The sequence below is a fragment of the Amphiura filiformis genome, chromosome 4 (assembly GCF_039555335.1).
Source record: "Amphiura filiformis chromosome 4, Afil_fr2py, whole genome shotgun sequence".
In the NCBI taxonomy this organism is placed as follows: domain Eukaryota; kingdom Metazoa; phylum Echinodermata; class Ophiuroidea; order Amphilepidida; family Amphiuridae; genus Amphiura; species Amphiura filiformis.
This window is the reverse complement of record NC_092631.1, coordinates 71,208,412-71,230,149: the sequence shown is the minus strand read 5'-3', so window position 1 is coordinate 71,230,149 and position 21,738 is coordinate 71,208,412. Positions and strand designations below refer to the sequence as shown.

Sequence of the window (21,738 nt, the reverse complement as noted above, 5' to 3'; positions counted from 1 at the left end):
AGTATTAACATGATTAAGTTCACTTTTATGACTTCGATATAATACTTGACTGAAGACCATCTTCAGGCTGCAGGCCCAAAATTCTAATGCAAATGCCATCACCCCTGTGACTCTGTGGTCACGAACAATTATTGAAGAATGGTAAATGTATAAAGATGGCCTTTATATGTGACAATATAACCTTTGACCCCCACCTGGGGGTTGAGTGGTGGCACCCGCATGCTCCACCAGACCACCACACCACGCCCCCCCCCAAAAGTTACGGGCCTGCCTTTATTATGTTTTGATGCAAGTGTGTGAAAATATTGGATCCAACACATAATAAATGATAAAATTGGATGTTTTACGCCCAATATTTATTGGTCTAGCTATGGGTTTTAAAATATTGGACTCGACTACGTCTCGTCCTACGCTCGTCCAATATTTTAAAACTCAAATAACCGATAAATATGGCCCCGAATATGGCTCAATCAATCCAATTTTATATCAAAATACTGCTCCGTATAGTATATAACCTTTGACCTATATTTCCATATTTTTGTTTTATAAAAGAAGCACACAGAAAACCCCAACTCAGCATGGTGTCCTTAATAATTTTCCGACTCCAGGCAAGTGGGAATCAAAGTACAAAATATTTACAAATTACAACAGTATAATACGCCATAAAATATAGGCTTATTTGCTAAAACACATCCTGGCATAAAAATCTTAGCAGAGGTGCAGCAATGAAGTATTTCTGGAAAATAATCTTTTTTGAGTATTATGAAAGTTTCTTATACTTATTATAATTATTCGAATAATAAGGCCAAATAAAAAATAAAACATGTTTCACGTCCCCTCCCGCTTCCTTTTTTGAGGTTTCTTCAATTTTATTTTTATTTTTTGAAATTCAGTTATAACTTTTCAAAAAATATGTCTAGGAAGTAGAGATGCTTTCTATAGCCTTGCTACAGAAACACTTTTATAAGGCTTTGTGATAGTTAGAGGGGGCCTATCTCTCAGAACAACAAATAAAAAGAGGCCTCCTCCTTTTTCCAGGCATTATTGTATACGCTAAAATAGCTCTAATTATGGCTATTTACACCAATTTTGCGATAAAAATAAAAAATAAAAAGCCCCCTCTTCTTCCTTTTTTTCAAAAACCCGGACGTGAAACATGTTCTTTATTTTACTTGGCCTAATATTGGCCTCTTAATTCCGAAGATTGACATTTCCAATCTTAGAATGGAGTGATGTAATTTTCATTCGCCGAAACAATGGGAAATATATTGAGAAATTTCAATCTTTGGAATTGAAAGAGCTACCGCAGTATGACATCCATGGACCTGTCGGTGTATAGGATTTCTTCAAATATAAAAAGAGGGTCATGTCCTCAAGAAAACATTTAGCGTGTGACAATGGCTAAAAATTTGGTGTCATTTGGGTGAAAAATAACTGTCTTGGCCAACATTTGCGAATGAGAGCCAAAATTTTGAATTTTGTAGCTAAACATGCTAAATTTTGTATTTGGAAATTGGGGGCAAACTTTAGGTGTGGAGTTTGCCTCAAGTCTCCGCGATCTCAGACAGGATCACGCGACTCGTGTTTGAAGATGCCGCTCCTAGCAAGAAACGCGCGCCGTTGACAACACCGACTGACTGACCAGCAGCAGCAGCACCTTAGCAACTGGGTTACCATCCCTTTATCCTAAAAATGGGTTGAGGAGAGGTTGGGAGGATGGGGCAAGTTGTGTTAAAAGGTAAGTTTTTTTAATCTTTCGACAGCCATATAGTGTTACTGTCTACTGATTTATTAACAAATAGTAGGCCTACAATATAAAAGATGGCTGATTTTATGATATAAATTTTTTAACACCAAAAAGGACAAAACAGAACAAACACGCCTTGCACTTTTCAAATTAAACAACAAGCTGTTCTTAAATGGGCATTGTGTAGCTAAGGAAAGTAACGTGTTTGAATGTTCTGGAAGAGAAATGCAGCCAACACAACACACAAATATTTAGGCCTACGGTTGCTCAAATTGTCATTCAGATCATAATAATGGTGACACCTGCAGCATTTTTGTTTTGTTTTTCATGGGGGGGGTGAAATCTGGCGGGTGGGTCGGGGTAGAAATGCCTAAAATTAACGACTAAGGAATCCACGTAGTGAAGGAATATTAATTTTTTTATTTGGGGGGGCGGCATTGGGGGAATTTCAAGGGGGGATTTGTGTAAAATTGACGCCAAAAAATTTCGGTTTTTTTTTTAAGGCTGTCAAGGCAAGGGGGAAAGAAAATTATAGTGCCGCCAGCGGGGGCGCTGATTGAAAAGCCCCTCCCCCGGGTGTTGTCAGTCTGCCACTTACCTCTCTCTGATTGCAGTAGTTGACCCCCCCCCCACCCCACCCTAGTTGAGGTCCACATTTGGCTTTGGGAACAAAATGTTAAATGTAGGCCCAGGGCCGTCGCTAGACCATTTCCTCAGGGGGGCGGGTGTCGAGAAATAAATTTTGCTGATGGCCGGATTTACCTTTTGCTGACCCCTGCGCAACATGATTGCCACCCCTGGCTCTTCGGATAGAAGACACCCCTCCCCCACACTGTAACTCAAGTTTATCCAAGGTCCCCAGAATTCCTTTACCGGGGAAAAGTGCACGAAGGCTTATGATAAAAGTGCGCGCGTAGCGCGCGAAAATTTGGTATTTCAATACCAAAATTCAAAGGGGGACGTACCGGAGTTACCGAACCAGGGGCAAAATTTCCTTATCGTCCCACTGATCTGCTACTAAAACAACATTACCTGGACAAATGCGCGAGAAGCGCGCGAAAAAAATTGCAATTTCAATGCTAAACATGCTAAAATGAATACAATTGAGGACAATAAATCGTGCCAAAGGAAGATGCATATAGGCCTTTTACAACTTTTGGTTAATTTAGTCCCGGTATTTTGATCCAGCTCATGAGTTTTATATGCTTATTATGGCATCAGAGGAGTTGCCCAAGCACGCATATTAATAATTTACATAACAGAAAGGATGGAATTATAACTCTCATTTTTGAGTTTCGTGATCGTGTTCAAGTTTGAGATGAAAAAAAGAGAAATTTCCAATTTGCAGATCTACTCACAGAATGGGTTTCCTGAGACAAACGCGCGAAGCGCGCGGCAATTTGACATATTAATGCGACATCTCCCAAAATAGATTAATTTTGGGTCTAAAATAGAGTAAAAGGAGATGCAAATCGTAAATTTTGTCATAACCTTTCTGCCGAATAATCAGGAGATGGGACTGACTTGCCACCATGCCCTATATGACCAGTGGCGTAGATTTCTTCTTAACATTGGGGATGGGGTTGGTGACAGTGTCACCCTACCCCCCCACAACCTGGCGACGTCCCTGTGTAGGGCTGTAGGCCTATGCCATCCTACACATTTACTCATTTACCTCCCGATTTACCTTCGCGCTGATTTTAACACTTTTTTCAGGAAATGCCCGATTCTGACAAATCTTGTCGTTTTCTGCTTTACTAGAAGATGATCCAGTTGCGGTCACACATGCTGCATAGCGGCCGTGATTGTGTACTCAGTGCACTGTAGGCATCATCATGGCCGAGCACGAAGGACCAGAATTTGGAAAGGGCGATTTCGTCCTTTTAGATAATATAACAGAAGATGATTTTATGGCAAATTTAAAGCTAAGGTAAGAAATCATATTTTTATTTGATTCTCGAAATTCGATTCCTTACCCGTAATGGAATTCAGGTGTAATTTCCATCTGTATTCTGGTTTATTTACATTGAGTACACAGTGTTTCACACTGATGATACGGGTCGCTGTATGAGATGTGGGCGGAGAGTAACCGGTGGTTGAAATGACAGCGTGACGCTAAATACAATCACACTACTGCTAGTTTCGTATCCGGCCAAACTTGATTGAAAGTGAAATTATATGACCAAGGCAAGGCTAGGCATAAATATAATTTTGTGCTAATTTTGTATGGTGGATATATCGAATAGATCTAGACCCCGGGGAAAACCCTAAAACCTACAACTACACGCAAAGGGGACTTTTGCCAAATATTTTTGCCCCTTTGCCAATGCAGGGGCAAAAATATTTGGCAAAAGTCCCCCCCCCCCACATGTATTTTGGCAACAAAAATTTTATGACCCCCTACACCTTACCCCTAAAACAGGCTAAAATTGTATTGAAATCAAGTCTTTTTGAATAAAATAAACACTATCTGTGGTCAGCTGTTCCAAAAATTATTACCCCCCTGTATATTTGGGACCCCCCACCTTTCGACGGAAATTTTAGCCCCAAGGGAAAATCTGCACTATTTTCAGATTTTTGGAGGAAATTGGGACATAGCCTCCCTAAATGTAAGGGGACTGTGCAATTATTATGAGCCCTGGGGGAGGGTAAAATTGGGGGGGGGGGCAAGAAATTTTGGCCAGCCGAAATTTATTATAGCAGTATAGAAAACAACTTCCTGGGATTTAAATTTGATAATCTTTTTTTGTTCTATAGCTGGCAATCAGTTGATGTTTTTGTGGGATGGGCATGGTTGGAGGTAACCCTGGTAACCTTATTAATAATTATTGGAATATCTTCACAATGATGTCATGTCATAGACCATACACAATTATAGGTTTAAAAACAACATTGTGTACTTGTAAAAAAACATGTAAACATGTTTTTTTGTTGTTGTATATAATCAATATTAATAATGATTCAAATAATTCCTATCATCTTTTCCTGTGGCTATTCACAATTGCACAAGGAGGAAGTGGTTTGATGCACAATGTAGGTCACCCTAGCACATCATTATATAAAAATCCAACCTTTTCTCAAATAGCCAGTGAAGCTTGCAATAATGTTGGAGCTATGTATGTATCACCAGCATTAACACATGAGATAGTGGCTCAGATATTGATATCAACAGTGACAAATGTGGTAGATTTTAAATGGTTCATTTATCCAAAGATACTCATTGATCATTACCACTTCTTGAGACAATTGTGCACAAAATTGATTTTGTTGATTTTTCCCCCCTTTGCCCCTCAGTGCCCCCAAAAATTCCTGGTGCCGACACTGCCCAGAAATTAAAAAGAAATGTGAAATTGAAGAAGGATGAGGAACATGATTGAATGATGAATTCCCGGGGGGGGGGATAATTCGTATACCGACGTCGACAGTGTGTCGACATAAAAAAAATTCTAAAAAAAAAATAAATTTTTTTTTTTTTTAATTTTCAAAAAATATATTTGGCCAGAAAATCAAGTTATAGGCCCAAACTGACTTGTTATTCAAGGTTGAAACCAGAGAAATACTGCTACTCAAAAAAAAAAAGCCCATTTTTTTTTTACAAAGTTGGAAAAAGTTGTACATTTGAATTACTTTTGTTTCTATTGAACAGCTAGCAATGCATACTAATTCAATGTGTCCCTGACTGTTCAATAGAAGCAAAGGTAATCAAAATGTACAAGTTCATCCAACTTTGTTAGTAGCAGTATTTCTCTGGTTTCAACCTTGAATAACAAGTCAGTTTGGGCCTATAACTTGCTTTTTCTGGCCAAAAATATTTTTGAAAACTAAAAAAAAAAAAAAAAAAAAAAAAAAAATTTTTGTCGACATGATTTTTTGATGTCGACATGTCGGCATACGTGCCGACGTCGACATTATGTCGACATAAGGCATGTCGACCACATCACTAGTAGGGACGTGCCGCTGAGATTTTGGAAGTAGACCCATAAATATACCAATTTTTCAAGAAATTTGGACCCATTGATATACCAAAAGTCAAAATTTTTGGCGAATTTACCCAAAATTGTCTAAGATAATACAAAGTTTCCAAAAATTTTGGGAAAATTTTGAAAATTTTGGCTAGATTAAGGAAAAATTGGGGTGTTTTCCGAAAAAATTGAGAAAATTTTGAAAAAAGGACCCATTCATATACCAAAATAGGCTTTGAAAAAGGGGTCATTGATATACCAGAAGGCTGAAAATGCTACCCATGTTTGCGGCACATCCAGCGTATGGTCATTTGTACTGAGTACCCCGGGATGAATTGAAAAGGATTGAAATGAACACCTACAAAATGATATTGGCACATTACACTAACTGTAAATCGCTGCACCTCTCCCCCAATTAAATGTTGATGAACAGAACTTTGACATTTCTCCAGTCTCCCCAACATTGATTGAAGGGCAAAGGGGGAGGTAACAGGAAAGGTTTGTACTTCTCATCAAACAGCTTTACTAATTTCACTGAACTAACATAACTGTCAAAGTGTGGGTACTGTTGGTGCCAATTTAGGCTTTTAAGCATTTTTGAGTGTGGTGCGCCCTTAAGCGATCTAAATTTAGCCCATCTCTGGACTTGCGCAGAAGTCGTGTAAACAAATCAGACAGACAAAATGGCGGAAAGTTACCCGTGGTAATTACAATTTGTTCTACCACTGAGCACACTAAAATGACTAAAAACAGGCTAAGTTAGTATTTTACAGCATTGTGAATAATCAACGAGTAATAAAGAAGTATTTGTTAAGTCAATAGCGTGTTTGGTGCATATGTTCTATGAATCCCAGGTACATTCTGCAAGGGAAAGATCTGTCTCAAATAGGCCAAGAGTTCGTTCGTCAGGGCGAAGTTTTGGTAAAACCCCTACAGGTACTATTTTTTTCTTGATTGTATCTCTGGACAGAAATTTTAAAGAAAAAATGCAAACAAATTGAAACCAAACCATGTTGAATTGAACAAAACGAAACAAAAAACAAAACAAACAAAAACAACAACAACAACATTCAAACAGATTTTAAAAGGAGCAAATTTCAAAAAAAGTGAAATCCTTAGCTGCCTCAGAAGATTCCAAGTCCCATCATAATTCATAAACTCAAAATGTCAATTATGGAATTCATAAATTGGTTTGAACTTGACCATTGAATTATGGCCTCTGCCAGTAAATGTCAATGTCACCATAATTGATGTATTAAAAATTAATTGTTTGGGATGCTTGTTGTTGTTTGTTCCAGGACAAATTTGATATCTATGTCTCCAGGGGTTTCATCAATTGTTAATTAAGGTGTCATCAAGCAGTTTTTGGTATCAAGCTACTTGCACTTTTTAAATCAATTAATTTAATATTAGTAGAAAATAATACATGCATTATTATATAGCCTGGCAGTTGCTTGGCCCAGCTATTCTGATTTGTGAAGAGAGTAGTTAATAGCAAAAAAGTAAACTATTGCTCAAATTGTGTTGCTCAAATTGTGTTTTTTTAACTAAAAAGGGATTTTGTGATTCTGTGAGCACACAAAAAAATTGGGAAATTGATAGTGTATAGCTTGTAATGTATAAAGGAAATACTTTTTCACAGGATAAATTGACAAAATAGTGAAAAAAATAAAATATTAGATGGTTTCTACTCTCTAGTCAGTTCGACTCTTGAAAAGTGAGATTTCTTTAAGGTGACAATGGACAGGGAAAACTTTTTATGTTATCAGCCTGGATCATTTTTTACGTCAAAATATGATTGGTTGAAATGAGCCCGCCATATACGCTGATTTTCAGAAAATCTGGGGCGGGGGATAAAGGCTGAAGTTTTAAAAAGGGGAAAAAACTCGCTAAAACTCTGGTACCTGATAAATATCTTGAAGTATTGTTGGTACCGACCTTGTACAATGTGTTGGGTACTGTGACAATACTAAGCTGTATAAAGAGGCTTTATGGGTGAAAAGGTTTTTTAATGTCAGCTTGAAAAGACAGGAATGCTATTTGTCATAACATGAAAGAAAGGAGAACATTCAAGTTCATGTTAAAGGGCGGTTAGGTGGAACATTGTCAACAAATACCATGTGTGTGGTAGAATACATGCTCTGTGTATGAGTCACTTTGCCAGCCCATATTACGGTAATGTGGTTAGACTTTTATCATGTTTATTAGATTTAAAGTTATTTGAAACCTATAACCGATTTAAAAATAGAGTCTTTTATGTTTTTTTTATGCAAGAAACATTCAAACAAGTAGATACAAAGAATATAAATTATGACATATGAGTCTGAAATGGGATCACAGTCTATGGTTGGATAAAAATTGACTCTTCATATATTACTCACAACTTTTCAAGACAAAAAGTCCATGTTTTGAGATACTTTCCCAAAATATCAAGAGCTATCTTAAGTTATGAGACTTATTTGTACTAATTTTAATACAATAACCATTTTTCATGCTGATTCCAAATATGGTCTTGAAAATTTAAATTTCTGACATTTTTTGAATTTTAAAACAAAATTGAAAACTTGTCGTAATGTCATCTGCAGTCGACACCCACACAGAGAGAGTTAATAATAATAATAATAAGGGATTAAAATATTGTGTGCACAATGCACATACCATCAAAACAAGATGTTTTCAAAGCATAATACAATTTACACAAAAAGAAACATTATTAAAGTTCAATTATAGCAGATACAATGATAAAACCTATAGATACACAAACAATTAAATAAATAATTATATTTTTCACAGCAAGAATTCAAAACACCAAGTAAATTTTTGGTATGGGCATTGCACATCAAATGCATAATAAGTGAGCACTATAAAAAACCAGCAACCAGGAACATATTCATTCATGAATTGGATTCCACCATAAAGGTGGTGCTGTCACTGAAGATCTGTCCTTCATTTCAATCTTTTCTTCAGTATAAAGCTATATAATTGGTAGTATACATCATGTAGATAATCACAGATTTTGGTAGAACTAAAGTTCTGATTTCTGAAACTTCCTTATTCTGTACGTGTTATTGATAGGCAATGCACATCAATAAATTTACACTCTTCTTTATTATTCTCATTATACTATTCAAATTTTGTGAGTATTTGTCTTCCTTCAACCTTCAAGATACAAAGTCTATAGAATGAGGAAGTACTGTTTCAGAAATCAGATAATAACAAATGACAACAACACAAACCTCCACTACACAGGTCTTTAACCCCAATTTGCTTGTACATTCATAAAATGACCTTTGAATGTATTTGATATTTAACAACATCATACCTCATACATCATACATCTTAAGGACAACTTAAGCAATTTATTTCTGGGAGTGGCAAGATTTTTTTACTCAAAAAAATCCAAACATTTGTCCAATTTCTTATTTTGACTGGGGGAAGAGCACAGAACCCAAAAATTTGGGAAAATTCACCCCATGTCCCCCTGCATGGCACTATTACTAAAAATACTACATGTATATTGTTGAATGGAGATTTGATCTAGATGCAATTTAAGTCGATAAACATCATTTTCAAAATAACATTTCATTCCTAGCTTTAAATTGACAACCTACTTTAACAAATTTCAAGGTGTTTGTTTGAATCTACACATATGATCGAAAATAGCACAATAATTTCATATTATTTTATTTATTGCTTTCATCATGTTTTACCAATTATTTGCCTCTCTCTCAAATTGAGAAAAAAATTATATCGGTTTTACATCTGAACTATTCATATACGTTTTGTTCAAATTGAATGTTTAAAATATTCACCACAAAGGCTGCTTGTCTAACTTTGTAATCTGGTAAATTTTATTCTTGAAATAATTCAAATGCAGATTCAGATATTGACAAATAATGATGATGTATGCTAGATAATGTTGGGGAAATGTAGATGAAAAAAAAAGAGTATGGCAGGGATTTCATTATGTTATAGGAATTCAAATACGGCAAATGTTGGTCTAGTTGGGTAGAACTTGATTGTGAATGTAAATTCTCCCATTTTCTGAACATTGTAGCAACTCAGTCAAGGTTCTGTCATGAGGGGAGCATAACAGTGTTTTCCATGACAAAGGTGCTTCATGGTGAGCACTGAGGGAATAGGAAAGAGCAATACATTTAACTTTGATAGTTTGATTCTCTATCATTGAGATCCATCATCCAGGCCCAGCAACTTGTGATTACAAGCCGACGACGAATGTCGGCTTGTTCTGTCTCTTCTCAATTCTTCTTTCCTTAGCAATTTGCAAAATTGTTCCTTAGCAATTTGCAAAATTGTTCCTTAGCAATTTGCAAAATTGCTAAGGTCTGTTTCTGTCAAGTTCTTTGTTTCTTTCTTTCTTTCTTTCTTTATTTGTTGCGGTCGATCTTATAATGAGCCACCGTAGCCATATGCTTTGAGCCATGTTGACCAAAGTTGGTCATTAGGACCATTGGGTGGGGGACAAATGAAACATGATCAACTTCAGGTCAAAGGTCATCCACTTCCGGTCAATGGCCAAAAGCGTGATTTCACTAAAAATGCTACTCCTTCCACAAATTACACAGCACGATGATGGCACTTTGGTACATGCATCAGCTATACCCAGTGTCTAAAAGTTAATGTCCAGAATCGAGGTCAAAGGTCATTAAGGGATACTTCCGGTATATGACCAAATACCCTAAAATGCTGATGCTGTCGCAAATATATATAGTACAACAATGTTACTTGGTCATCAGGACCAATAGCTGGTGGCACAAATGTCACATGACCAACTCAAGGTCAAAGGTCATGAAAAGGTCATTATGGCCGAAAATGTTATTTCCTATTATTTTTACTAAAACTGCTACTCCTTACACGAATTACACAGCAAGATGACGTCACTTGACACATGCATTAGCCTTGAGGTCAAAGGTCATACGAAGGTCATTATGGCTGATGTGATTTTCTGTTCTGTTACTAAAAATTCTAAGTCATTCCACAAATTATAATATAGCATGACATTACTTGCATACATCCATTGGGGTCAAAGGTCATTGGGTCAAAGGTCATTGGGGTCAAAGGTCATGTAGGTATTACTTCCAGTATGTAGCAAAATACCTTAGGAAGTCGCACTATAATAGCGCATGACCAAAGTTGCACAGAAATATTTACATGAATATTGAATAATTTTTGGTTAGGCCGAATAAAAAATAATCATGTTTCGCGTCTTCTCCCGCTTCCTTTTTGAGGTTTCTTCAATTTATATTTTTTTTTTTTTTATTCAGTTATAACTTTAAAAAAAATATGTCTAGGGAGTAAAGATTCTTTCTATAGCCTTGCTAATATACAAGAAACACTTTTGGAAGGTTTTGTGATAATTAGAGGAGGCCTATCTCGTTGAACAAGATATAAATAGAGGCCTCCTCCTTTTTCCGGGCATTATTGTGTGCGCTAAAACAGTTCAGTTCTAATTATGGGTATTTGCACCAATTTTACGATAAAAATTAAAAATCCCCCTCTTCCTCCTTTTTGAAACATGTTTTTTATTTTTTTTTTACTTGGCCTTATCAAAATGATTTTACATACTGTAATAGTATGGAAAATAATTATGTAATATAATTTATGATTATAATATAATACTACAAACATCTGTTCATACATGTATATTCCAATGAATTATACATATGCTGGACCTTTTGAACTTGCATATGCTATAGGTGAGCTAACAAATTAACCTTGGTCTCTAGCCAAATTCCAAAGTTATAGTGCATTTAAAAAAAAGACCTCTCTCAGTAAAATCAGCAATATACTACTGCTTACATGTATCCATGCTATATAGTTGGGCTAATTAGCTATAGGCCTAGTTAATTAGCTATTGCTAAGGTCGCGTATATGTGTATGCGCAATTAGCTCTAGTTCTTTCTTCTTTCTTTCTTTCTTCTGGCAACCGCAATCAACTGCATGTAGCTCCGCAAGGGATTGACAGATTTCAACCAAAGTTGACCCAAATGACCATTGGGCTAGGCCAAACCTTCCATTTGACTTTGACCTCGCTGTGACCTTTGACCTAGCTATAATGGTCAAAAATGTGATTTCAAAAAAAATGCTACTCCTTCCACAAATTACATGCAATGATCATGTGACTCATGCATATGAATCAACATGTGGCCGTCCTCAAAACTTCCTAAAAAAGAAAGAGGTCAAAGGCCATTCAGGGGTCATTTCCGGTGAAAGTCTGAAAAATTTGTAAAAATATTCAAAAAATCACTGTCTTTACAAATTATATAGCAGAGAGTCGCCATTAGCACACATGCATTGCTACTAGCCAGGGTCTTTAGGATGCCTACAGTTTTGGGCTCAAAGGTCATTAAGGGGTTACTTCCGGTCAAAAACGAAAATTATCAAAAATGTTTAAAACATTTTTATCTCAAAATGTAAACAGACCAGAATAATATAACCAACATACATGAATAAGTGTTCCCTGATGTATGCATGGTATTTTTATTTTGGGGGTCAAAGGTCAGTAAGGGGTCACTTCCTGTTTTTAGCTGAATAACTTCAAGAATTTTTATCTCAAGAAATAAACATGTTAGAATGTTTTAATTAAAATTGGAACAATGCATTTTGTCGGTGTATACAAGGTTTTTTTTCATTGAGGTCAAAGGTCATTAAGGGGTCAAAATGTCAATCAAAATTTTCAAAAATCAAAATCCATGTATAAGTTCCGATTAAGCTGAAATTCACCAGGAATATTTCTTATGACCTCCTAAGCACAATGCAAGAGCAGTTGACCCCATCCGTAACCCAGGGGTCAAGTTATAGGGGTCAAATTGCGGCTTGTATCAGCGTCTGTTGACTCTAGTTATGAACTATATCTGTTGTACTGAATGAATATCTTTGACATTTGTTTAAAGAGATTCACTACCTTTCCTTGTATCCAATTCAGTGTTAAAAGGTCTAGATACATATCACAGTTTTAAATGTGAAAAGCCAAGTTGATTGCTAAATGTCATGTTTAACCTGTACATGTTGTATATCTTTGAGGGACAAATTACTTTAGAGAACAGATTTTATGAATAGATCTATGATGACATTCTAAAGTACCAGATGCTACCAATTATCATACCAAGCCAGTGAATGAGATGGGAGATGGATGTTGGATATGCAAATTAGTGGTAGGCACCCAAATGTACATGGTTGGTGTGAAGGATGCTAAAATTAATTTCTCTTTTGCCAAGAAATGAGAAGTGCACTTTGGCAGGTTTGGCCCATCAGCACCTCACATCATTCATGCTTTCACAATGCAGGGGGAGGGGTGTCTTGAAAGGGTTCGGTTGTGCACTTCCTCAGAAATTGAAGTTTTTCACCCAAAGCCCCAAGTTTTAAAAGCCATATTTTGCTGCACCAATTTTACACAATGTAGTGTGTTTTATCTGAAAAAGTAACATTTGTAATGTTAGAAGCAAAGTAAACCACACATCTTTATGTGTGTGTAACATGGTTGAATTCCTAATGAGTCAAAACAGTAAAAGAATGATAAGATACAGATATCATATTTTGCATGCTGTGACTAAAATCTCAATTTTATCATTTCTGTCAGCTGCTCAGTTACTCATATTTGGGTCACAATTCTGTTTCATAGAATTGTACTTTCAATACATACATTTGTATAAATTCTGTTAATATGGCAACATATGTTGCAAGATCAAATCATGGTATCAAGTGTTTCTGACTGAGTGTTTTGTTGTAAAACAGTAGAACTTGTTTCAGGAACAAATTAAAAATTCAACAGCAAAGCAGGAACAAAATTGATTGAATTATTGATTGATTGATTGTTGATTGAATTATTGATTGATTGATTGATTGATTTATTGATTGACTGATTGATTAATCGCTCGAATTTAACCAATAAGTAAGGATCTACCAAAGATATTCTGGCTAATCAGATACAGATAATTTGTCCGCAATTACTATAAAGATGGTCCTGTTTAGAAATAGAACATCATTAAAAAACATAGTACCACCTACTAAATCGGTATGAAATCAAATCGTTTTTCAATTCATAAAATGTAAATTGCTCCAATTACATCAAATACTGTAATTGAATTGAAGACTGAATTTTAATTCAATCACAGCATTAACATTCTTCTGTATGAGCTGACCTGAATTTTAGATGCAGAGAAAAAAAAAGCCTCAATTTGTTGTGTACATACTCTATATTTATAATTATACTACTGTACATCATGTACATAGCTATGGGAAATAGTGGAAAGGCACATTTCTGATATTTTATTGCTATTTGGACCTAATAACTCTCTAGTGTTAATAAATTTTTATTTAATGTTAACTGTGAGTTTGTGAAAGGAAAGGAGAAAAAATACAGCCATTGATTGATTGTTATAACAGAAACATACAGTGGCGTAGCTGGGATTTCTTCCAAGGGGGGCAAGCCTGTATGGGGCGGGGGCCCAAAATCCCCAAATCCACCAAAGTTCCCTGCACTTGGGGGGGGGGGGGCCCAAATAGACAATTTTTGCCAGGCTTATTGATAATAATCGTATGGTATTGCATATCGTATGGATTCTCCATCTCTCTGCCCCTCTCTCCCTCTCTCCCCCTCTCTCTCCTCTCTTTTTTCCTCTTTCTCCCTCCTTTTTCCTCTTTTTTCCTTGCACTAGGGGGCGGGGGCCCAAATAGGCAAATTTTGCCAGGGGGGGGGCAATTGCCCCCCTGCAACCCCCTGCAACCCCCCTGCAACCCCCGGCAGCTACGCCACTGGAAACGTAAGATATTATGTGATGTGCCATGTCAAAAGGAAACACTTTTGGGCAGGTTATCAATTTTGAGGTTTTTACCTTGAAAAATGTCTCACAAATACAAGATGCCAGTTATATTCCGGTTTGAAACTATCAGACAATAATTTAAACATTAATAACATCACAAATTCGCAACAAACCCAAATTGTGAAAAAATAGAAATAGACATCAAAAACTTCATAACTTTAAAGCCAACGTATGCTAGACCTTTGGTGTTTTCAGTAAATGATAGCCTATTTTGTATGTGTAATGTAATAATTACAGTAACTCAATTTTCAAAAATGCCTCCTTTGGCCCCCATGGACCAGATTGTGTCACATATTATACATTTTTAGATGCTGTATTACTGAGTCTGTCTCACTGTATAATCTGTAGTTTTAAAATGTAATGCGATGTGCATCAAAAATGCAGTTTGTTTGAGCTAATTAAATTTTGTTGTTTTGTTATATTTGTTTTTTATTTATAGATATTTCAATAATTTAATTTTTTTTGTAGCAAATTCAAGGACATGTCAAAATTTGATTGAGAGTTGAAGCTTTTGTCATTAACAAAAGCAATTTAAAATGATCACTTTAATGTCTGAAGCCTGATTCGGGTTCGCTGATACATTTTTGGTCAGGAAAAAATATACCATGGTCTACTAATTATATTTTATTATACATGTACATAATTTATTCATACTCGATATGTACTGTATGTGGTAAATTATATTGGAGGATTTCTGTTGCTTCACATTGAATCAATCATATCATATCTGATTTTTTTTATTGCGGAAATCTTAAAATGTGCATCCCTGAACCCAAATATGGATGGATAATGGATGGGGACTCATTTGAAAATGGTTTTTATACTCCCTGCACAGTCCAAAGGCTTGTTGACAAGTCACAGGTCTTCTTTAATCTTTAATGGAAAATGTCATGTCAGGTAAGGTTTGGACATTATTTGCCTTTGGTATTGAATGCCATTGCCAGCATGTACAAGTACAGTAGCCAGTTTAATTGTCACCTTTTTAATCGCGCGACCCACATACACATGCATTGCAAGATTTTTGCGTTTATTTCATGTACATGAGATAAATTAATCAAGTATGTACATGTATGTTAGAACCTGCACTCATCCATTTTTTGTAAGTAGACCAGAAATTATTGCTGATAATAGAGATAAAGTAATTTTATTTATCATCTTTTTTTTCACAAGATATACACAAAATTTTAAATGTGCAAAAAACACTGAGCTCATTTTAACCAAATTTAATATTGGTTGCGTCACTTGCGTCACTTGCGTGACCTTTTTTGGTTTTATATAAATGCAAAATGATACTCCAACAATGATATCTACATAGTTGACACTGCATTTGTGTATGGAGTAAATTCATTAAAGATCTCACACAATTTTCTTGTCAAATAAGACCAGAAATTAACCTGAATAGTGCAAATTTGACCAACATTTAGTCTTAGATTTGGTCACATTTGATAACAGAATCATGTGTGATCTTTGTGTACTGAAAATACGTATTTATTATACATCATGGCACCAAGCAGAAGTGTACAAGTGAAGTGAACCAATTTGACATTTCATACTGGACTCCAAGGCCATGCAAAATTGAAATTGTCATTACAATGTGTTTTATATCATCATATTTTTTTTATAATGGAATATTAAAACGTAATTTGAAGTGTAGGTTGTTATTGACACTGTTAGGGTTGTTCTTGTATTGCATTGCAATGATAATAATTATGGCCCATCACATCAAAACCTACTAAATCTAGTATTTATGACACTGGAAAGGAAAATAATGAATAATTTGTAAAAAAAAATCACTATTTTGAATCTGAGGTGTGCATCAGTGGGTGAGGGGTTGCTTTAGGTGCTCAGTATGAATTGGTTAGGCCAAAAATATCAAGTATTTATCGCCCGTAAAGCTCCAAAGTCAGGGTGCAAATTCACCACAAAATATGATGATAAACAATGATTTATATGGTTTGTCAGACCATGTTGGGACCAGTATGATATCATACTCAGTGGAGTAGTGTGGGTCATCCGATTGGGGGCACCAAACATGATGGGGGGCACGGGTCTGATGCTTGGGGCACAAGCCATTTGTTGGCAATATTCCTATGGGATTTTCTACATTTTGTGATCGATTGTCCTTATGCCCTTATGATGCTACGCCAACTGATCATACTGAAAAAGCATAGGAAAATAGTTCAAAACATTAAAATATTCACCATATCAAATTCTATACATCCTATGGCCGTTTCTAATATAATGACAAGTTACACATTGCAGTTTGGGTTGTATAATAATATAATGAATGATGTTGTATATCTAGGTACACTGTATATTATTGTAGATGTGTTATACATTCTACATTAAGGCTGCATAATTTGATCGCCAAATTGACTGAGTGATTGAGTCTCTCAGTGCGGTATTGTAACCATTACTATTATTTGTTGTGTTTACTATGCATCCTACTTGTATAAATTAGACTGCATTTTTTCTATAAATAGTGCTGGCATTTACAAAAGGAGAAAATATATTGACATTTTTTGTAAACATGAAATGGATTTTCATCGCAAGGAATAATGAATAAAATTTTCATTGATGTAAACTCAATTTTGGATAATGTTTATGGCAACAAAATAAGAGTGCTTGTTTGTACATGTTTTTGTTACTTATTAATACTGTACTATTGTTTGTCTTGAAGGGCTTTAGGAAAACATTAAAGAATGTTTAAATATATATTTCCTGCTTGCATCGCTTTCAATATACATGTATATAAACTGGGTTCCCAAAAAATGTTGCAAATGGGAGGGTGGAAAATATATTGTTTGGCAGGCCATTTAAAGGAGGATTTTATGACACTTTTCAGTAGATACCTACAAAAAAAGTTTAAATTCCCAAAATTTCAGTTGATTCCGATTTTGCATTTGCGAGTTATGCATGAATATGTATATTACAGTGCACCATAGACAGTGTGTTGTAATTTCATTCTGGTGTATCAAAACGTAATTCAAGTTTCACGATATATTTGGTAAACAAATTAATCTGCAAGAAATTTTTTATAACTCTAAACATTGTGAAACCAGAGGTTTCCAGTGAAATATAAATCTTAACTTTTTTCGAGTGAAGTAGGGGGGATGATGCTGTGGATCACGATATGCCCTTTGAAGGCCAAGAAAGGAGAACTATTCATTCAAGCCATTTTGATTATGAAACTAATGAGTTTATTTTTATGACAACATTTTATTTTTCAGATACCAAAAAGGAAAAGTTTACACATATATCGGAGAAGTAGCAGTGTCAGTGAACCCCTACAAACCAGTTGACATCTATGGAGAAGATGTGGTTGAATACTATAGAGGCAGGGAGATATATGAAAGGCCACCACATATATTTGCCGTTGCTGATGCCGCTTATAAGAGTATGAAGAGGCGCGCAAGGGACACATGTATAGTTATATCAGGTAATGTACAATGTATTTAGAGGGTTTGGGTGTTATTGCATACATAGAGAGTGTGGCCTATAGGCTATATAATAGAGTACTTGTCTTTGGTGCATGAGGTATCTAGTTCAGTTTTCGCCAATGGCGACTTCCTGGGGTGATGCCTGTTCCCAAGGCTGGTAACTTTTAAGAATTACCAGGTCTGACTATCTTACACTACTAGGCTCTCAAACATGCCCATCTCTCTGTATTTCTTTAACCCCAGTAGGCTTCTACATTGTACATGAATATAATGAACTTGGGATGTTTTGGGTACTAAAACTCATCCTCCACAACCTGAGGTCAGCCTTTATGTTATGCTTGTTAACTGAGTGTTATTGGACTTTGCCATGGGAAGTGACACCATTTTGATATAAAATTCTATCAATTGAGTGCATATTTATTGGTCGAGCTATTGGTTTTAAAATATTGGACGAGATGTAGTCAAGTCCAATATTTTAAAACTCATAGCGAGACCAATAAATATTGGGTGTAATGCCCACGTTAGACTTTCCTGCCGCTGCGGCAAGCAGCAGGGCGTTTCAACCAATGACAAGCCTTGATTGTGTCCGTTTGTCTGCAATGGGAGTGCGCCACGCCGCTCAGCGGCAAGCGGCAGGGTAGTATGAACCAGCATTAAGCATCCAGTTTTATCATTATATTGTGATTCATCAAAACATAATAATGGCTCATAGTGGAATGTACATCTGCTAGAAAAATACTGACATCTTTGAAGACTTTCACCCTGATATGGCAGTGACATCAGTGCATATCTTTCATTGGATGCAGGTTCAAATTGCTAGCATTTGTTCAAAGCTCTGATGTACACACTCACACGTGTAAAGACACTTTATAGATGCGCTCCCGAAACAGGTGTCTTAGCATGTTAATGTCACCAAAACATTACGGTGAAATATGGAACAGGATGAATCAAACAGGTATCTATGTAGATTCAAGTAATAATTATGCCTTTGCACAGTTCCATTTGAAGGGTTCAGGTGCAAAATGATACAGGCTATATTGCTGCCTTGTGGTAGTTTTTATCAATATTTTTTTGTTTCAAATAATAATCACAAGCTTTCAATACCATTCTCATCACTAATTAGTTCTCATTAATTAGCAATTACAATATTAACATAAAAATACACAAAGCAGCCTTTAAATAGATCACATTTTGCATCTGAAATCTTCATTTCATGTTTAATGCAGGATTGCACTTGAACTACAGGACCCATATGTTGTCATGGCAACTGCTATAAGCAAAGGACTCATTTGAAACAGCTGCACTGTTCCATTGCAGTGTATTCCATTCATTTGATGTTAAAAATGTGTGATTCAACCCATTGTGAAAATCTACAAACATGACAGCTTGCACTAAGGTTGTGCCAATGGTGGTGATGTGTGGGAGAGACTTGACAAAAACAAATTCTATGACAAAATCCCTATTATAAGTTAAATTTGAGTTTAGTACGAAACTGCCTCTTCTTTGACTGAATAATAGTCAGAATTGGCACGCACCACCAAATCCTACATTTTGGGTACTTTGGATGAACTGAAATTTATGAAATTGTTGTTCACCTATCATCTACGTCAATCATGGGTATCAATCTATCCTGGGAAGGGGGACCAGGACATCCCCCACTATGTGATGCTAAACCATCTATTCTTAATTACAACTTGTCAAATTTTTGCCGCTACAGGTGAAAGTGGCTCAGGAAAAACAGAAGCATCCAAGATCATCATGAGGTATATTGCTGCTGTGACCAATGTCAGTAAACAACAAGAAATTGAAAGGTAATAAATAAGGAACCAAACGGTCATTTTAGACGATTGTTTTTTCATACCCTTGCTTATGTCATTTTAAAATTGTATGATCAGGCAAGTAAAAAGTACCCAGCAAACAGAATTTGAAATAAATTAATTAATTAAATGTTGGGTTATATATAAAGTGTATAAAACGTTTCAATAACATCCAGAAAACATTTTTGAAAACTTGATGCAAAACATTCTAACATGTTATTAAGTGTTGACAAAATATTTTGCAAAAAATGTTTGCCAAAAATATTTTGCAATATTTGACAACATTTTAATTAGAGAATAAATGATAGGATTTTGTCTTTTGCCTATCCAATATCGTGTCATAATGGATGGGCTGGCCAATATTTTGAGTAGTGGATGCCGGCGCAGCCGGTATCCACTACGATAAAAATATTGGCCAGCAGTTAATTGTTACAGTTAATTGTTATTAAGGTTAGCAACTATTTTAAACTGTTGCGATTTGGTAGTTCACATCATCTTGCGAATGGCAGTGGGCTTTGGCAAAAATGGCATTGATCATTTCATAGCGAGTGTGTAGAAGAATTCAAATATCACAGATATACTTTTGTAGATACTGTAGTTTTGAGTTATGTTGTAAAGAGGGATGAAACAACAACACTTTTGTAAAACGTACATAACTCATTAACAACAATAAATCAGGTAAGTTTTCAAAGCATATGATTTGTAGAATGAACTTTTGCAAAACATCAAAGTGTTATTTTTCAATAATATATTGATTTAGATCATGAAAGTCGATTTTTTTACTGCTTCGACCAACAATACCTCGTCTACCCTTAAAACATTTTGACACAACCAAAACTTACAATGTTTTAAAAGCATTTTTGTGCTTCTTGGGTAAGACCAGGAGTTATATGCTATGTTAACTACTGTTTCCAATGGACTGTCAGAAGTTGGGAATCCCACACCTTAAGGGGTACTACACCCCTGGCCAATTTTGTGCCTATTTTTGCATTTTTTCCCAAAAATTATAAGCGCATTGGTGACAAGTAAGATATGTATATTATAGGGGCAAAGACTACAATTACTGCACTGAAAATTCAGCAACTCAAGGCAAGTAGTTATTGATTTATTGATCAAATATTGGTTTTCCCTCATTTTTGACTGTAACTCCAGAACTGTTGCCTGTGCTGAAATAAAATTTCCAGTGCAGTAGTTGTATAGTCCTTGCCCCTATAATATACATATTTTACTTGTCACCAATGCGCTTTAATTTTTGAGAAAAATGCAAAAATAGGCACACAATTGGGCAGGGGTGTAGTACCCCCTTAATGCTTTTATGGGAGACATAACCTTAATTTCCACACAATAGAGGTAGATTCCAAATAGAGTCACCCATTCAGGTAACCCCATTTGAAACTCACACTCCCTGTGTAGAAGATTAAGCTCATGTCTTCCATAGGGGGTGTATGGATTTTAACTAGAATTTCCCTTTATAGTTGATTACCTTATGGTTTATAAAATGAAACTGAAACAAGAGAATGGTGCGATCAATGTTCACTGTATTCCACTTCCTATGCACCTAATCAACCAGATGAGAGAAATAATTGAATGCACTATGGTTCATTGAATCCCTTTTTGTGTCTCATAATGTGTGAAAGTATTCACTACAAGGCTTTAGAAGTAATATTTGATTAATCATTGAGCTTGAGAGCAAATTTGAAACAGTTTAATTATATGCCTGTGCTACTGAATTAACAGTGATATCGAAGGCCTTCATAACATTAAAATATTTTGAATTGAAAATGTGGCAAATTAAAACAGTTATAGAAATAAACAAAATAAATTATATATCTTATTCTTTTATGAAAAAGAAAGTAGTCAATATAACACATACTGATACTTATAATTACAATGTGTTGAATATTTATGCATAGATGATTAAAATATTTA

General features: G+C 35.5%; 1 protein-coding gene across 1 annotated transcript in view; it reads left to right on the top strand.

The window, feature by feature from the left end:
- The first annotated feature begins 3,539 nt into the window (after positions 1-3,539).
- The window catches only part of LOC140151343 (unconventional myosin-Id-like), an 80,499-nt gene continuing 62,300 nt past the window's right edge, over positions 3,540-21,738 (top strand). The window contains exons 1-3 of the mRNA XM_072173653.1: positions 3,540-3,677; positions 17,783-17,991; positions 19,710-19,803. Of these exons, the coding sequence (XP_072029754.1) occupies positions 3,583-3,677; positions 17,783-17,991; positions 19,710-19,803 (398 nt within the window). The 5' untranslated portion in view covers positions 3,540-3,582. The remainder of the gene's footprint in view (positions 3,678-17,782; positions 17,992-19,709; positions 19,804-21,738) is intronic.